We start from the raw sequence: 14508 nt of genomic DNA, 5'->3' as shown, positions 1-14508 counted from the left end.
CTATTACAAACCTCTTCCAGATATCTCAATGGTAACTTGTCTTGAAATACTATGTAATTAATTGGCTGAAAGGTTAACAAATTATGTGTACAGGTCTGGTGAGGTTAGTTGTTAGTGAGGGAGGAGGTGGGTGTGAAGCAAAGACGTACTGGAATGTGCTGACTACTGTGACAGATAATATTGTGCCTAGGAAGTACCTACAAAGAGTCTGGTATTGTATGTTGTCTGTTACAGCTACGTTGCTTCTGTTACTGCATACCAGTCCAGTTCAATACTGCATGCATAATTTTCACATGGGAAAATTGGAGTACATTAAAAATGTATAACTTTAACTTCCTCATGTTAATATAGAGAAAATAAAATAACATATTATGATATAAAAAAGAATTTTAACTTTAATTATTAGACCATTTGTTTTAAGACCATATTAAGTTGGTGTACTTAGTATTTTTTAAGTATTTAACATATAAATGTTAAATGTTAAAGAAATATTTTATCATTTTATTAAAATTAAGCAGAGTTAACGTTCACTACAGTAGCTTAAAATGAGTTGAATGTTCTACACTCCCTGACAGCTACGGTTATGCTTCTTAGTAGTTCATAGTTAATATATTTTTAAACAAGCATAGAGATACCAGTATAATTGGGATTCATCCAGAAAATAAGAACAGTTTTAAATTTTAAATACCAAATATTTTCTTTTAAAATATTTATTTATTTTAAGTCACCAAAGTGACTTAATTTGTAAATAACAAATTTTACTTTAACTTGCTGACTGTGGCAGATGCCTGAAAGTGTAGAGGCCTTATGAGACTAGTCAAGACACTAATTATAGAATTGCAGTGACGGTGTTAAACTAACTTTCAAGATAGTTTCCACCATTTTTCAGACATTTGTTGAGTGACTAGCTAATCTAAACCTTCTGCAAAGAAACATGCCACCAATGAAGACAGCCATATATGTACTCCATTTTGTGTCATCTTTATATTCAAAGCATTCAGTGCCGGTTTTAGCACTACTAGCGCCCTGGGCGAGAGTTCTTCGGCGCCCCCTAATTGCATTTCAATTACATACGAAAAAAGGCTACCGACGCCCCTTTTCGTTCACTGCTCCTGAAAGCATTTATTTAAGCATTTCATGTCCAGGAACAAGGGGTAGTCAGAATGTGTACAGTAGATGAATAGACTGCTATAAATTAATCTGTTCAATTGGCTCTTTTCCTATCACCAGCTGCATAACACCAAGCATTATCATGGAGCAAAACAGTTACTTTATTCAATATTCGTTTTACACATGCTTTAGATAACGTACAAAAGTTTCCTTAAAGCTTCACCATAATGTACATGTAAATGGTTTCATCTGTGGTAAGAAATTCAATGAACAACACGTCTTGTATACTAATAAGAGAGTGTATTGATAGTGCATGCCCAACATGGGAGCAGCAAAGCCTATAACTCAGTAGACTAGAGAATGAGTTGAACTATAAACTTGACATTTGTATATATTGCTTAGGTATCATTAAGGGTCCTGATGAAATTTATTCATTTGGAAAGAAAATATTTCCTTCTTTGGTGTAAATATTTTTATTTATTTTATTTTATTTATGCATTATTTTAAAAATCTTAATATGGTATATATATAAAAGTTTTCTTTCTTTGATTTAAAAATTTAAATGTATGAGTATTCAAACAAAATATTTAAAATGCTATATAAAAGCAATATTTATAATTATATTAAAGGAAGTCCTTCTGGAGTGTCATACAGCAGAAGGAGGTTTATTGTAATATTTTATTTACTCAATAATATACAATAATTATTTATTTTATATAATCTTTGTAAGTAGACACAATTCATAATTCTCATGTAAAGACAAGATTATTGTTCTGTCTGTGGGGATATTACACATAGGTTTAATTTGAAAGGCATCCATTTGAAATATTCTTATACAGAATAGAGTGGTTTTTAGCAGCCAGTTCATCAGTTACCTCTTCAACTGCTAACTACAAATAAATATCACTTGCATAAACCAAAATCTTGTTTTGTGTTAGTTTGTGCAAGTGGTATTTACTTGTGTTATGTGTATTTTAATTTTATGACGAAACCGTCCATGTCCATGGCTACAAAGATCTGATGATGAAGGAAACCCTTCAAAACATGTTACAATTGTTACATGGTAACAATGTCTATTGGCTGGACAGCAGGATATAAACTTCATTTTAATCATTTTAAAAGATCCTGGGCCACAATGAATTATAAGTAAGAGGTAAAACCACTACTGGGAAGTACCTTCTCTGGTTTGTATTATGTATAAAAACTTAGTTACCACTATATAAGCTAGATCTGATGAGCGCAACCCAGGTTTTAGTATTTCAGACTCGGATCCATGGAGAATCAAATAGAGAATTGAAAGAAAGAGAACAGAGATTAGTGTAGAGGGCATAAGACATCTTAGGTCACTTTCCACTTGGCCATTCCATTGTTTACTGGGTCTTCCATGCGGTTTCCTCCCTCTTCGATTTCCTCTCTATTTCCTTTATCATTTTTCCTTAATCTGTTTTAATCATGTCTACCCACATTAAATTGCTAATCCTTTGACCGCAACATCTGGAGGTTTAAGCAGTCTCCATATGTTATATTCTTTGATAAGTCTAAATATTTTCCTTAAAACTTAATTTTCAATTTGGACTTGTGGAATGAACTAAATTTCATTGGAATAAACAGGAATGTACCAGTGTATGATTAAAAGAAAAATGGAATCCATTCCATTGTTAGTTTGGATTAAAGGCTCCACCCAAGTAATTAGCCAAGGGGACATGTAATTAGCTATTTTGATGTAGCTAGTGAATATGCTGTGATTTAGCAGCATATCTTGTGTTGCAAACTATCAGGACATGTCCAATGTAAGTGATGCTGAGAGGTGAGACACTACTAGTCATGCCTGAACACTGACGACCCTTGCAATTTGTCATTTCATGTAAGTTATGCAAGGCATTGACCTCTGAGTACATGAAAAGGACTGATACAAAATCTTGTTGCCTCAGTGGGCTAATCTGTAGCTGGTGAAATTCAATGTTTTAGTGTTTTATTACTGCTTTTAGGCCAATGGAAACAGTATTCTTAAAGAAAACGGATAATGAATATAAAAACTATATCTGAAAATTTATACATAGTATGTAAGTCTTAACCAATGAAAAGATTCAAGATGGTGACAGTTCGCATGAGCAAAAATTTTAAATCATCTAAATCCCAACATAAATCCAAAACGTAAATCCAAATTTAATTGATATTTGGTAATTATCAACAACTTTTATTCTTTCACTTTATTCTATATCTCTTAAGGATGACGGCCATTCAAAGGTTGGAAAATTAATAGTTACACAAGGGTCAATCATTTCAACCTCTGGTCTCATCCCATGACGGCTAGAGACATGATTAAAAGAATATGATTTAAGAAAAAAATAACATTTGCTACTGTTAACACTTTCACTGCCCTCCAATTTCAATCCTCACCAAAACTTGCATGACTGATGATCAACTTCTTTCTTAGGTGATATTAATTTCATGAAAAAATAGGTTGTTATCTTATACCATGCAAATTGTCTCCTGCATCTGACACAGTTTATGTGAAATTAAAAAAAATCTAAAATGGAAACATAATGTATTTTGTTTTCAATTTCTATATTAAATAGCAAGAAAAAGCAGAATAAAATCTTACTACCTTCCAAGCAGTTATTATTATTTTTAATAAATAGTTATCACATTATAAGTTTAAAATTTTTTGCTGCAATGGATTTAGATCAAGGCAGAATGTGTTTGATATAAAACTGTTTCCAATTCACTGCAAATTGAAACAGGCAGTGACTACCAGTCCAGATTTATAAAACTATTTTCTTGCCATTTATATTGAACACAAAATTAATTATACATACTTGGAAAGAGGATGTAACAAAATAAACAGATAAACCCAGTACATAATTACCGATATATTAAAGGCCCTGCTGTACATTGATATAGGATATAGTCTATACAGAGTACAGATACAGTTCTAGTACAAGCCAGGTTACATACAGGGTTACAGAACACAACGCAAATGCTATGTCAGTTTGAGCGAGAATCAGAAGGCATCGATTAGATATTATCTATCAGTTTGTTAATTTGTAGGTTAGATTACCCTGAATGGACACCATCTACTTCAAGATCTCAGGAAAACTGTCATCAGAAAAAAATTCAAAATTTTAAGTTCTTCAACATTTTTTTTCCCCTTTGCAGCTCAAGTTTTATACATCATAATAACAATTAACTTTATTTTATGTTAAATATTAGTAATTCATTTTAATACTGCTCCGATTAATTTGGAACAGTGTGTCTACTTTAAATAGTCTTACTTATAGTAGCATCTAAGTTATATTTAGATACTATGGATCATAATGTATAAGTTTGCTGCAACATAAACATGTATCACCACACAACTGTAAAAAATATGGATGGTATTAGTCATCCATAAGCTAAAGCATGTTTTACTTCTCATGGATCTTTATCAACAGGGACATATCCAGGAGGAGAATGTAAAAGATAAATCCTCCCAGATATTTTGAAATTTTAAAATATTAAAGACAATGAGTATGCACTCTAGGGTCTAATGTGTATTTTAAGTGAAATAATGTTTGCTAGATCAACCTGCACAAAAATAGTCCAATGGTGGCTGAATCCCCCCTCTGATCACTGTGCCCAACATTGTTGCCAGTTTTAAGTGTACGGAAAATGTATGATCTATCTTAACATCTGTGTCTGCAATAGACAAACATCATCAGTTCTTACCATGAACAAATATATGTACATTTATTCATCTGATTGGCAGACAACATATAAATGAGTACCTGAACATAGCGGAAACAGTTGGTAGTCAGCAGCATTATAGAAACATCACCTAATATCTGACTATTTTTTTGCAAGTTACAATACTGTATATTTTATCTTATTAATAATACAAAATGGCCAGTGCAAATTACAATACAAGATGAGACAAATATACGTAGAATACAATTATTTTCTTGGCTTGTAGTTGTCTTGCAGTAGTCTCATTGTACTGAAGTCTGTTTTATCCTATGTATAGTTTATACAAAGCGTTTAAAATGCTGACTTGTTCAAATCTTCATGACAACTACATGCTGACGTAATAATTCTATTCTACTTTTGATTCATCATGTATACAATAATTATATGATATAGTAAACACTGTATTCCCTAAAATAAAAAAATCTGGATATGCTCCTGCCTATAACCACTGCCATTTAGTTCATTTATGCTTCAGCCTTACACTAATCAGAAATCCAATATGAATGGACTTTATTGTTTAGTTGAAAAGGCTTTAAATAACAAATTTGGCAATCCTACCAAATGTAAGCTGCACAGTGTGATATGGATATTACTGTGAAAAGTGTAATTAATTGAAATTTATAAACAGATCACTAACATTACATGTAATGTGATGTACAAAACTGTAACTATAATGGGTCCAAACATTCATAATGTAGTATGATTAAATAAATTTTTTTATTGTGGCTATTAGTTAGTTCTTCTTAAATTAAAAAAAATTGTAAAAAAATTGAATAGCAGATACAATTTTAGTTTAAGCAAGTAAGCTTGAACTTTTCAAAAGAAATGTATTTTTCAAAAATGATAGAGAGGAAAAAGGAGGGTTTCAATCATTGATGTAAGTTTGTCAGTAATTATTCTATCTGGTTAAAATTTATTCATATGTTGAATACCCTCAAAACAACGTGTATAACTGGTAAAATATTAATTGCTTTGAACACAACTATCCGTCCAGTAGTCTAAATAGTAAATATAACAAAACACAATTGTTAAACTGAAATGTTATTCATTATTTTACAATATATCTTAGTAATTTATCTGTTACACTTTTTACTACCTCAAAAATTAAATCAATTTTTGTGTGTACACATTTGGTTGATTGTCAATATTGTAGCATTTTTAAAGCCCTCTCTTGCTTTTAGCATGTAACAGAAGCAGTAGAATTAGTTATGTTACAGAATGGACGTCATTTTTACTTTACATCTAACTAGGACTCTTGTCAGTTTTAGTTAGACTTTTGTTAGTTCTAGATCCAATTTTAAGATTAGCAAACTTGTATAAACATGAAATTACTGGATAATAACATTAAAAGTATTTTCTTAATTGCTCTAATTGCATAAACAGAGTATAGATATTTCTAGATATTTTACTGCTATACCAATACCGTACTCATTAGATACTTTGAATGTATGAGGCACATCCAGAAAGTAAATACAATTTTGAAGAAAAAAAAACATATTTTTATGATAATTTAATTTTGAAATTATAAAACGATTATTCTTTAAACAATCTTTTTAATAACTATTCTTTAGATAGTTGTTATATTGAGTTACTAGCTTATCTAAACTTTCCTCATAAAAACATCGTTCCAATGAAGATGGCCATAATTTTGTATTTAAAGCTCTTACCATCATGCTCACATTTCATGTGCAGTAACAAGTGGTTCAAGTTCCAACGGAAATTTTACTGGGCATTCTTCTATTTTTTTTTTTTGATTGTATGTCCTAGTTTCCTCAACATTCCATAGTACCGTACCTTATAATTCCATTGATTTACATTGTCTTAACCCTTTGGATTCGACTTTTATAACCGGTTGGATCTCACATCTCGAATACACTGTATGTATGAGCCAACAGGAACGTGCTGTTCAAGTCAATGATGCTGACACCACCTTTTCAATACAGTTTGTATGGTTTACATGCCAAACCATTGCAATCCCACCACTAGACCTTGAAATAACCAATATTTTAGCCTACTGCATCATTCTCCTAGTTTTAGTTCTTTTTTATATTGTTTATGTTTCTGTATCTAATCACTTGTTCAGTACTGCTACTTTTAATTATGAACCAACTCAGAAACATATGTTACTTGCAATGTTTCACTAGCTGATATTGAAAGCATTATAGTTTTAAAAGATTAGTTGGCATGCTCATAGTTTCCTGTTACATTACTTATTGAGTAAAATACATTATATATATATATATATATATATATATATATATATATATATATATATATATATATATATATAATATTAATGTGTGCTACGACCACACATTAATATTATTTATCTTCAAGTACAAACAGGAACTGTTATAGTTATCAGGGACCTTAGTCTTTAACAGGGAATAAATTTAACAGAAATAATTTAACTTAATTCAAGTAAAATTAAGTAAAGTTGCATACAGTAATTGGAACTAATTTGTATATCTATATAACAAAGATAATATAGTGAAAATATATTTCAATTGCTGATAATGTTGGTTTAATTTACATGTTTTAAAATAAAAACCAAATGTCAATTAATTCTGACCGTTGGCGGAAAAGCCATATATCAACTGAGAATGTCAAGAAAAAGGGAGCGAACCATCAGGTGGTCTATATGAGCTGGTGTCTCGGTACAGTTCCAATAAATACTAACTGAGAAGGGTCAATATGCTGGCCCTTCGAACTCTAATAGTTAAAACTTTCTTGTAATAAAACTCTGTGTAACATGGGTAGAATCACAGTGAACACAGAAAACACTAACCAATCATAATAATTGATGAACTAAAATAAGAAATACCCATGTTCAGAGCGTCAACAGTAGCGCTGCAGTGGCATTAGAATGAAATTGTACTTACTTTCCTGACATGCCTCATAGTTCTACTATAACTTATTAAACCGAAGTGTAAAAGCTATCTTTTATAGCAAGATCACTATCTATCAGGCAGCTCTGCTAACACCAAACACTCCTATTCCAATGCCTGTTAAACTTGTATTTAGTTATAAATATATAAAAGACATTTTTATTTCATTTGAAGTGTTTTATTTAAATATTGTATGAAAAAAGTGGTGGCCTTCAAGAAACAATTACTTTTAGTGACAAATAACCAGGGTCACATTTCAATACTTATGGACAATGTCACAGCCCACCATATTCAATTCACATTGATTGAAAAACGAAGAGAGAGAAAATTATTAGCTAACAATTGCTGACGGCAACTAAGTCCGTGTTACTGCTTGATCCTTACACAAAGATCAATATCATGCCCATTCAAGGTGGATTTGGTTTCACCCCTGATTATTGCATTATTCTAAAATACTTATAAAATACCTATAGAGGCTCAGTTGATTGTTAGTATGAAAATAGATAATCTTATAATGAAATGGTCTTAGGTATACTGATTCTTAGATTAATTAGTACTTAAGAAACCATGTGGCATAAATATCGTCAAGTGACAATTATGACAATTTGTCAATCTTCATTATATATATATAAAATTTCACACAAAAAATAAATATATGTATATATTTATTTCTTTATTGTGTGAAATTTTTAACAAATTATAAGAGAGTTTTGTCTCCTAAAAATTTTACAAGATTCAAAGATACATTGATAGTAGTAAATCAGTTGAATATTGTACAGTACCTAAACATTGTAAAAAGCAATTAATCAAAATAAACATGCATAAAATAGTGGTGTAGAAATTTCATATCTAAAAGTTACTTTGTTGACCCTTTTAATGCCATTATACAGATAACCAGATGATTCATGAATGCACATAAAGCACTGTTATTCTTTTTCCTGATTAAAAAAAATTCCAAAAATATTAATAATTTTGACTTTTATGCATATTTTGTATTGATTTACACAAAATGTGAACATTCTGATTTGTGAAAAAGTTATTAAATATATAAAGTTAAGTTGATAATCATTAATAACTATAAAAGTTTAATGATTAAAACGATTGGCCCACAATTATGAAGAGTGATTTGAGACAATTTCTCATTAATTTGTAGTATTGTTGAATATAAAGTGTCTCGTTAACATTCATTGTTTCTTAATGATTAATTATTTGCAGTGAAAGTTAATAATAAAGTTGGATGGTTTTTAGTTACATAAAAAATAGAGGTAACTTTTGTTGAAAAAGATGTATATTTTAATTTTTTTTAAGAATTTGATAATTGGAACATAAGTATTCTTGAATTCTTTGTGTGTGTGGGTGTGTGTACTTATTCGAGCCTTGCTTCTGAATATATATATATATATATATATATATATATATATATATATATATATATATATTGCATAAATCGGCTAATAAATAACACATTTTGAATTTTTTGTTGGAATAATATGTAATTGTTGTTGATAATTACACAACATTTTAATATATACACGTTTAAAAAAACCCTCTTCTAATTTTTTAAAAAAGCTATCTGGCAAAAAAGGGATAAGTTAGATAAAATATGGAAAAATAATTTACAAAATATAAATTAAAATATTACTGAAATGGTCTTGGAATAATTTAAAACAACACAAATTCACTGATACATAAAAGAATGCTTTATTTACTGTACTATAATTTTTAGCATGGAAAGCAATCGCCAAAATGGTTTCTTAAACAATCGGGAATAACCACAATACCATTATAACGACTTTCTTGGTATACCTGCAGTGACACTGCGAAAACATGTGACAATAGTATGCTCGGAAACAAGAATATCTTTTGGTCAGTGTGTCTACAAAATTATAATAATAGAAACGGAATTTATTTTATAATTTCTAGCCTTACAAATCACAACCCTTCTGAAAAACGAAAATCTGAAACCTGTAAAAACAACACAGCAACAACAACAATGGCTAAACAGCTGAGCTAATCTAGTGAGCATCCTACACAGTTAGGCCTAAACTCTAACATCGGTAAAAATAACATTGATTCGTTGCAAGCAAAACATTTCAATACGCGGGTATAATTTTCATCATGCAACAAAAACATTGGAGGAAAATTAAAGAAATTAAGAGGAACAGTTTTGGGTATTACTCTGTAGATTTAATGGCAACAATATTTTCTTTATCAGTTAAGTAGAGGTACACACGAGTTTTTACACATAGAAATAATAAATATTTGGAATCGTGCAAAATTAGTTTTGTTCATGAGCTAATACAAATATTATAACCTAATAAAATACTACATATATTAAACTATTTCTTTTGAGGTTTATCATTGAATTTATACATTTTATACCTTTAGCACAATTGATATTATTATGTTAAAATTAACACAAGAAAAGAATGTTAAAATTTGTTGGTAAGGATTGTAATTAATCTGTTATCGCACTATAAGTTTTCATAATTTGGGTATAATTGTTTATTCCTAATACAAGATTTAATAATAGCAATTAACCATGAGAAAAAAACCATTTCATGTCTTCTGAGTACAAGAATGTACTCAAAAATAAAACTTCTTTTTTTCTTCTCAAATGTCTGTCATGTGAGAAGTCAACACTTCAATTATCTGGCCCATTTTATTACTAGTAAATATACTTTTTAATATTTTTAAAATTTTTGTAAAATTTATAAACAATACAGAGAGGGTGGTGTTTGTATGCACAATACTAACTGTATTTAATTCACCTCTATCTCAAGTGGCATAGATGGTTGTAATACCTGACCCTGCTAATTTGATAGCATTTTCTTGCCATTTACTGAAATGAATAGAGCTGCCTCAGAGAAATCAATCTTGGATACCTAAACAACCAAGACCTCAAACCTAAATTTATTACTCAATAAGAACTTGGCACTCTGAGACAAAAGATTCTGTGCCAAATAACGATGAGCCAGAACATCAAAATTACTATGGTGAGGGCTTCAGCTTTGTACTTCTTGACAGGGATAGCCCAGATGACTGGTTGTCACAATAATTAGCCTCTTCAGCATCATGCAAATCATTCAATAGAAGCTCTCAACTTACCTTTGAACTGTCATTTGCACACAGGTCAGTGTAAACAGCTTAAGATAAAGCCATGTCACATACACCATGGTGTTTGATATGACCACAATAATATTAGTGGTATAGCTACCGGCTATGCAATGGACATCCAAGTGTCACTTCACTTTTCTCTTATACCATTCTTGTTGAGAAGGAGTTCATTCAAGAGTGAATGAATTGCTTATAAAGCGATCCAGAATTCCAAAGAAAACACAAATGTACCTCTGAAGTTGAGCCAGTGTCATGTCTACTTTCTCTAAGTCCAAAACCATCCATCGTGCTGTGAAATACAGACAGTAGTCCTTCACATCTCTCCCAGATGATAGTTTGTCTCCATTGGTACAAGTAAATACTTGCAAATTGAGCAATTTGCTCCCATACCCCTCTGAGAGGGAAATACTAACTCAACTGAAGAAAATGGCTTATACAATCTTTGCAGCCACACTTTGTACCAGGGTTAGTGAAGAAAGCCAGAGAGGTGTTGCAAAGTCCACTATTGTTCACAAAAGCTAGAAGGCCAATCGTTTCACTGCTGCAGCTATCATGTACTAAAGCCTGCGCAAAGTGGTAAAGCAATCTCAACTTTGCCAACAGAACTTTTCCAAGAACAAAAATCTTCAATAATGTAAGGAAAGGAGAAATGAGCACAAAATATTCAAACACTAAGACTTGTTTTTTTTTTCAATCAAAATAAAAGTGGATATCTTACTCTCTGTCTGAAGTTCAAATATCAATAAAGGATCTTGATAGTCCATGCTAAGATAACCCAATTTTCCAAAAGGTAGGCATCTAAGGTATAAACATACCGTTTTCTGGGGTAACAGTGGAAGCTGTATCTTGCTCTTCTAAGGGAACAAGAGACAAAACATTGCAAGTGGATGGATTAAAAGTCTTGTATAAACATTTTGCAGCATGTCATCATTATTGATAATTCCATAATTAACTTTATTGTCCACCAGTGAGTTAATATAATGACTGTCAAAAGTGCATCCGACACAGTCACAGTGTCATATCTCAACAAGAGTCAATTGCAGAGCAAAGATGTATCATAGCAGCATATGTTCTTAATGGTGGCTTCAGTCTGTATTTATCTGCTACTTGATATCTATGTTGCATTCTTAGTATTTTGCTTCATAACCATCTTTAAATGAAATTTTAAAAAATTCTGTCACCATTTTGTGGGATTAAACACTTTTATCTTACAAAGTGAAATAATTCACAAATTGTATATTTATATTTTGATTGAATATCTTTTGTCATTTTATATATATATAAAAACCAATGAACAATTAAAATCCATGAACCAGTTGGGACACAACTAAAATAAACTGCTTTTATAAACATAAATTTTAAATTTTTGGTATGTATTTTAGTTATTTAAAATGTTTATAACTAATAATGATATATGTAACGTAACCTCTAATCAGGACAAAACTTGGATTAATATCTATTATGGATTATTATAAGTTGTGAGAAATAGCCAGTATAAACTTCTATAACTGCTCTAATTGTAAGCAAATAGCTACTGACAAGTTAAGTTTGCAGATGGATCAGTTTATAAACATTTGAAATTTAAAAACTAAAATTGTAAAGGCTCTCTCAATACAATAAATAAAACTTATTTCTTAACTTTGACCCAAGGCAGTGATGAGGATGTAAGGTAACTCACATCACCATTTAAAATCAGAGCTGCTGTTTCAAGTGACCATATAGTACTAAATGTGATATTTAATACAATATACAACACTTTATTAATACCAGTTCAATTACTTTTAATCATATAGTACTGTAATAAAACAAAATCATTTAGCGTTGGTAATTGTATATATTTAGTAAATTATTTATTACCCAAAACGTGCTCAATCATAAATAAATAAACAATTGTGGTAAAGGGTACAGCATTTAATTGAAAAAAAAAACATGTACATGTGAAAAACTTAGATTAACCAAACAAAATTCAATCAAATTAAAGAACTCAAAGGAAAATAATCAAAATAATCATTTTTTTAAATGGTTTTAATACAAAATAGTATTACATAAGAACAGTTAATGAGAAGAGTATTGCAAACAATTAGTGGACAAGCCTGGATATCAACAGGGTCCCAATAAAAGCGCAAACTAGGTTTCGCAAAGTTTTAAAATAAATTACAAATTTCAACACTAAAATATCCCCCCTACGAAAATGTAACACACGAGAAACTGGTGGGTACGACACTCATACAACTAAACTCTAACAGATGGCATGTACAATCTATTTTGGCATATACCGTTAATATAACCCACTATAAATAATACAGATCTCGAGTCACATTTCAAACCCTTAAAAAAATATCTTCACCATAACGCAATGACTAGTAAGAGCAACGCAACTATGTACATGCGGCCAACCGGTAACGTCTTTACACTAATCAGTTCTCTGGGGTTCCAACCAGTCACATCGCCTGTCTAAACACGACATCCAGACATAAGGCCATAGTAAACTCACTATGTGTCTGGCTGGAACCTAATGTACTTTCATATGCAGACACAAGACAAATAACAATCTGAAAAGTTAAAAATCAAAACGGAGGAGTAGAAATTAATTGTGAGCAAAGTCTTACTATTACAGATATCGTACAACAAAATCAAACTATACCAGACAACCAACTTTTTTATTTAACATCTGGTTGATTTTAATCACATAGAAATAAATGTCAAACTAACAATACGAAGAAACATTTCACATTGAATGCTAATTTACTTGTACGATTTGTGTCAAAATAAATGTGGCGGATTACTTAACCCAAAACTTGGTGTTAACTCAATGTTGTTCGGTGAAATAAACTTAAATTTTTAAAGAATTCTCTCCAAATGTGCTAGCACACAATCTCAATATGTCAATACAACACACGATTTGGCCGGCCTACAACTATCTGACAAAAATATACATCCTATATTAAGATAACAGTAAACTCTAACTATATATTTATATCCTATATTATATGAATTGACTGATGGCTATTCAGCTAGGACCTAACCTACGTAATCATTCATCATCATCATCATCAATAACTAAATTGTCTATAATAATAAATAATACAACAAATGTAAATGTACGCAGATCATGAAGCAACGGTAACAATAGGTAACTGTACACAACACGTTAGATGAACGCCCAACATTCTAGTGTTTTCACCACAAAGTCTACTGAGGGCGTTAACGGATCGTTGCCGTAGGTGTTGCAAGGCTCGGTCCGGCCCTGATATAGGTCTCCATCCAGCCACAGGCCAAACTTGCCACTGAAATAGTTAAACACCGGTCAGTATTTTGAAAAGAAACTAAATTTTGATAATAATAAATAAATTATATAAGATTTATTCTGTATTATAAAATTAATTAAGTAATATAATAAAAGTTGTGTGGGGTTGAAATTGATATTAAACAACAGAGTTTAATTTTACAAAGACACAGAAAATTACTGTGGTTCATACTTTAATTTTAATAGAGTTTTTCAAATTTGAAGCCGTCAGTGAAGGGATATAAAAAAACAATACAGTAGTATCTACATGTCTCCATATAAGGTACAACTTAAATTTAAATTGAATGAAGGGTATTCTTTTATTCTGAAATTTATAGTACCAACTTATAATTTTTAATCCTTTCTTTGGGAACATATGAT

The 14508-nt window shown here is 30.7% G+C and overlaps 1 protein-coding gene across 22 annotated transcripts in view; it reads right to left on the bottom strand.

Annotated features, from left to right (window-relative positions):
* Positions 1 to 12848: 12848 nt before the first annotated feature.
* The window catches only part of LOC124359309 (TLD domain-containing protein 2), a 498415-nt gene continuing 496755 nt past the window's right edge, over positions 12849 to 14508 (bottom strand). For all 22 annotated transcript variants that reach the window (XM_046811944.1, XM_046811946.1, XM_046811947.1 and 19 more), the window contains one exon: positions 12849 to 14128. In XM_046811944.1, coding sequence (XP_046667900.1) covers positions 13993 to 14128 — 136 coding nt within the window. In that variant the 3' untranslated portion in view covers positions 12849 to 13992. The remainder of the gene's footprint in view (positions 14129 to 14508) is intronic.

Source organism: Homalodisca vitripennis, chromosome 4 (genome assembly GCF_021130785.1).
Source record: "Homalodisca vitripennis isolate AUS2020 chromosome 4, UT_GWSS_2.1, whole genome shotgun sequence".
Taxonomy (NCBI): Eukaryota; Metazoa; Arthropoda; class Insecta; order Hemiptera; family Cicadellidae; genus Homalodisca; species Homalodisca vitripennis.
This window is presented reverse-complemented; position numbering and strand designations above follow the sequence as displayed.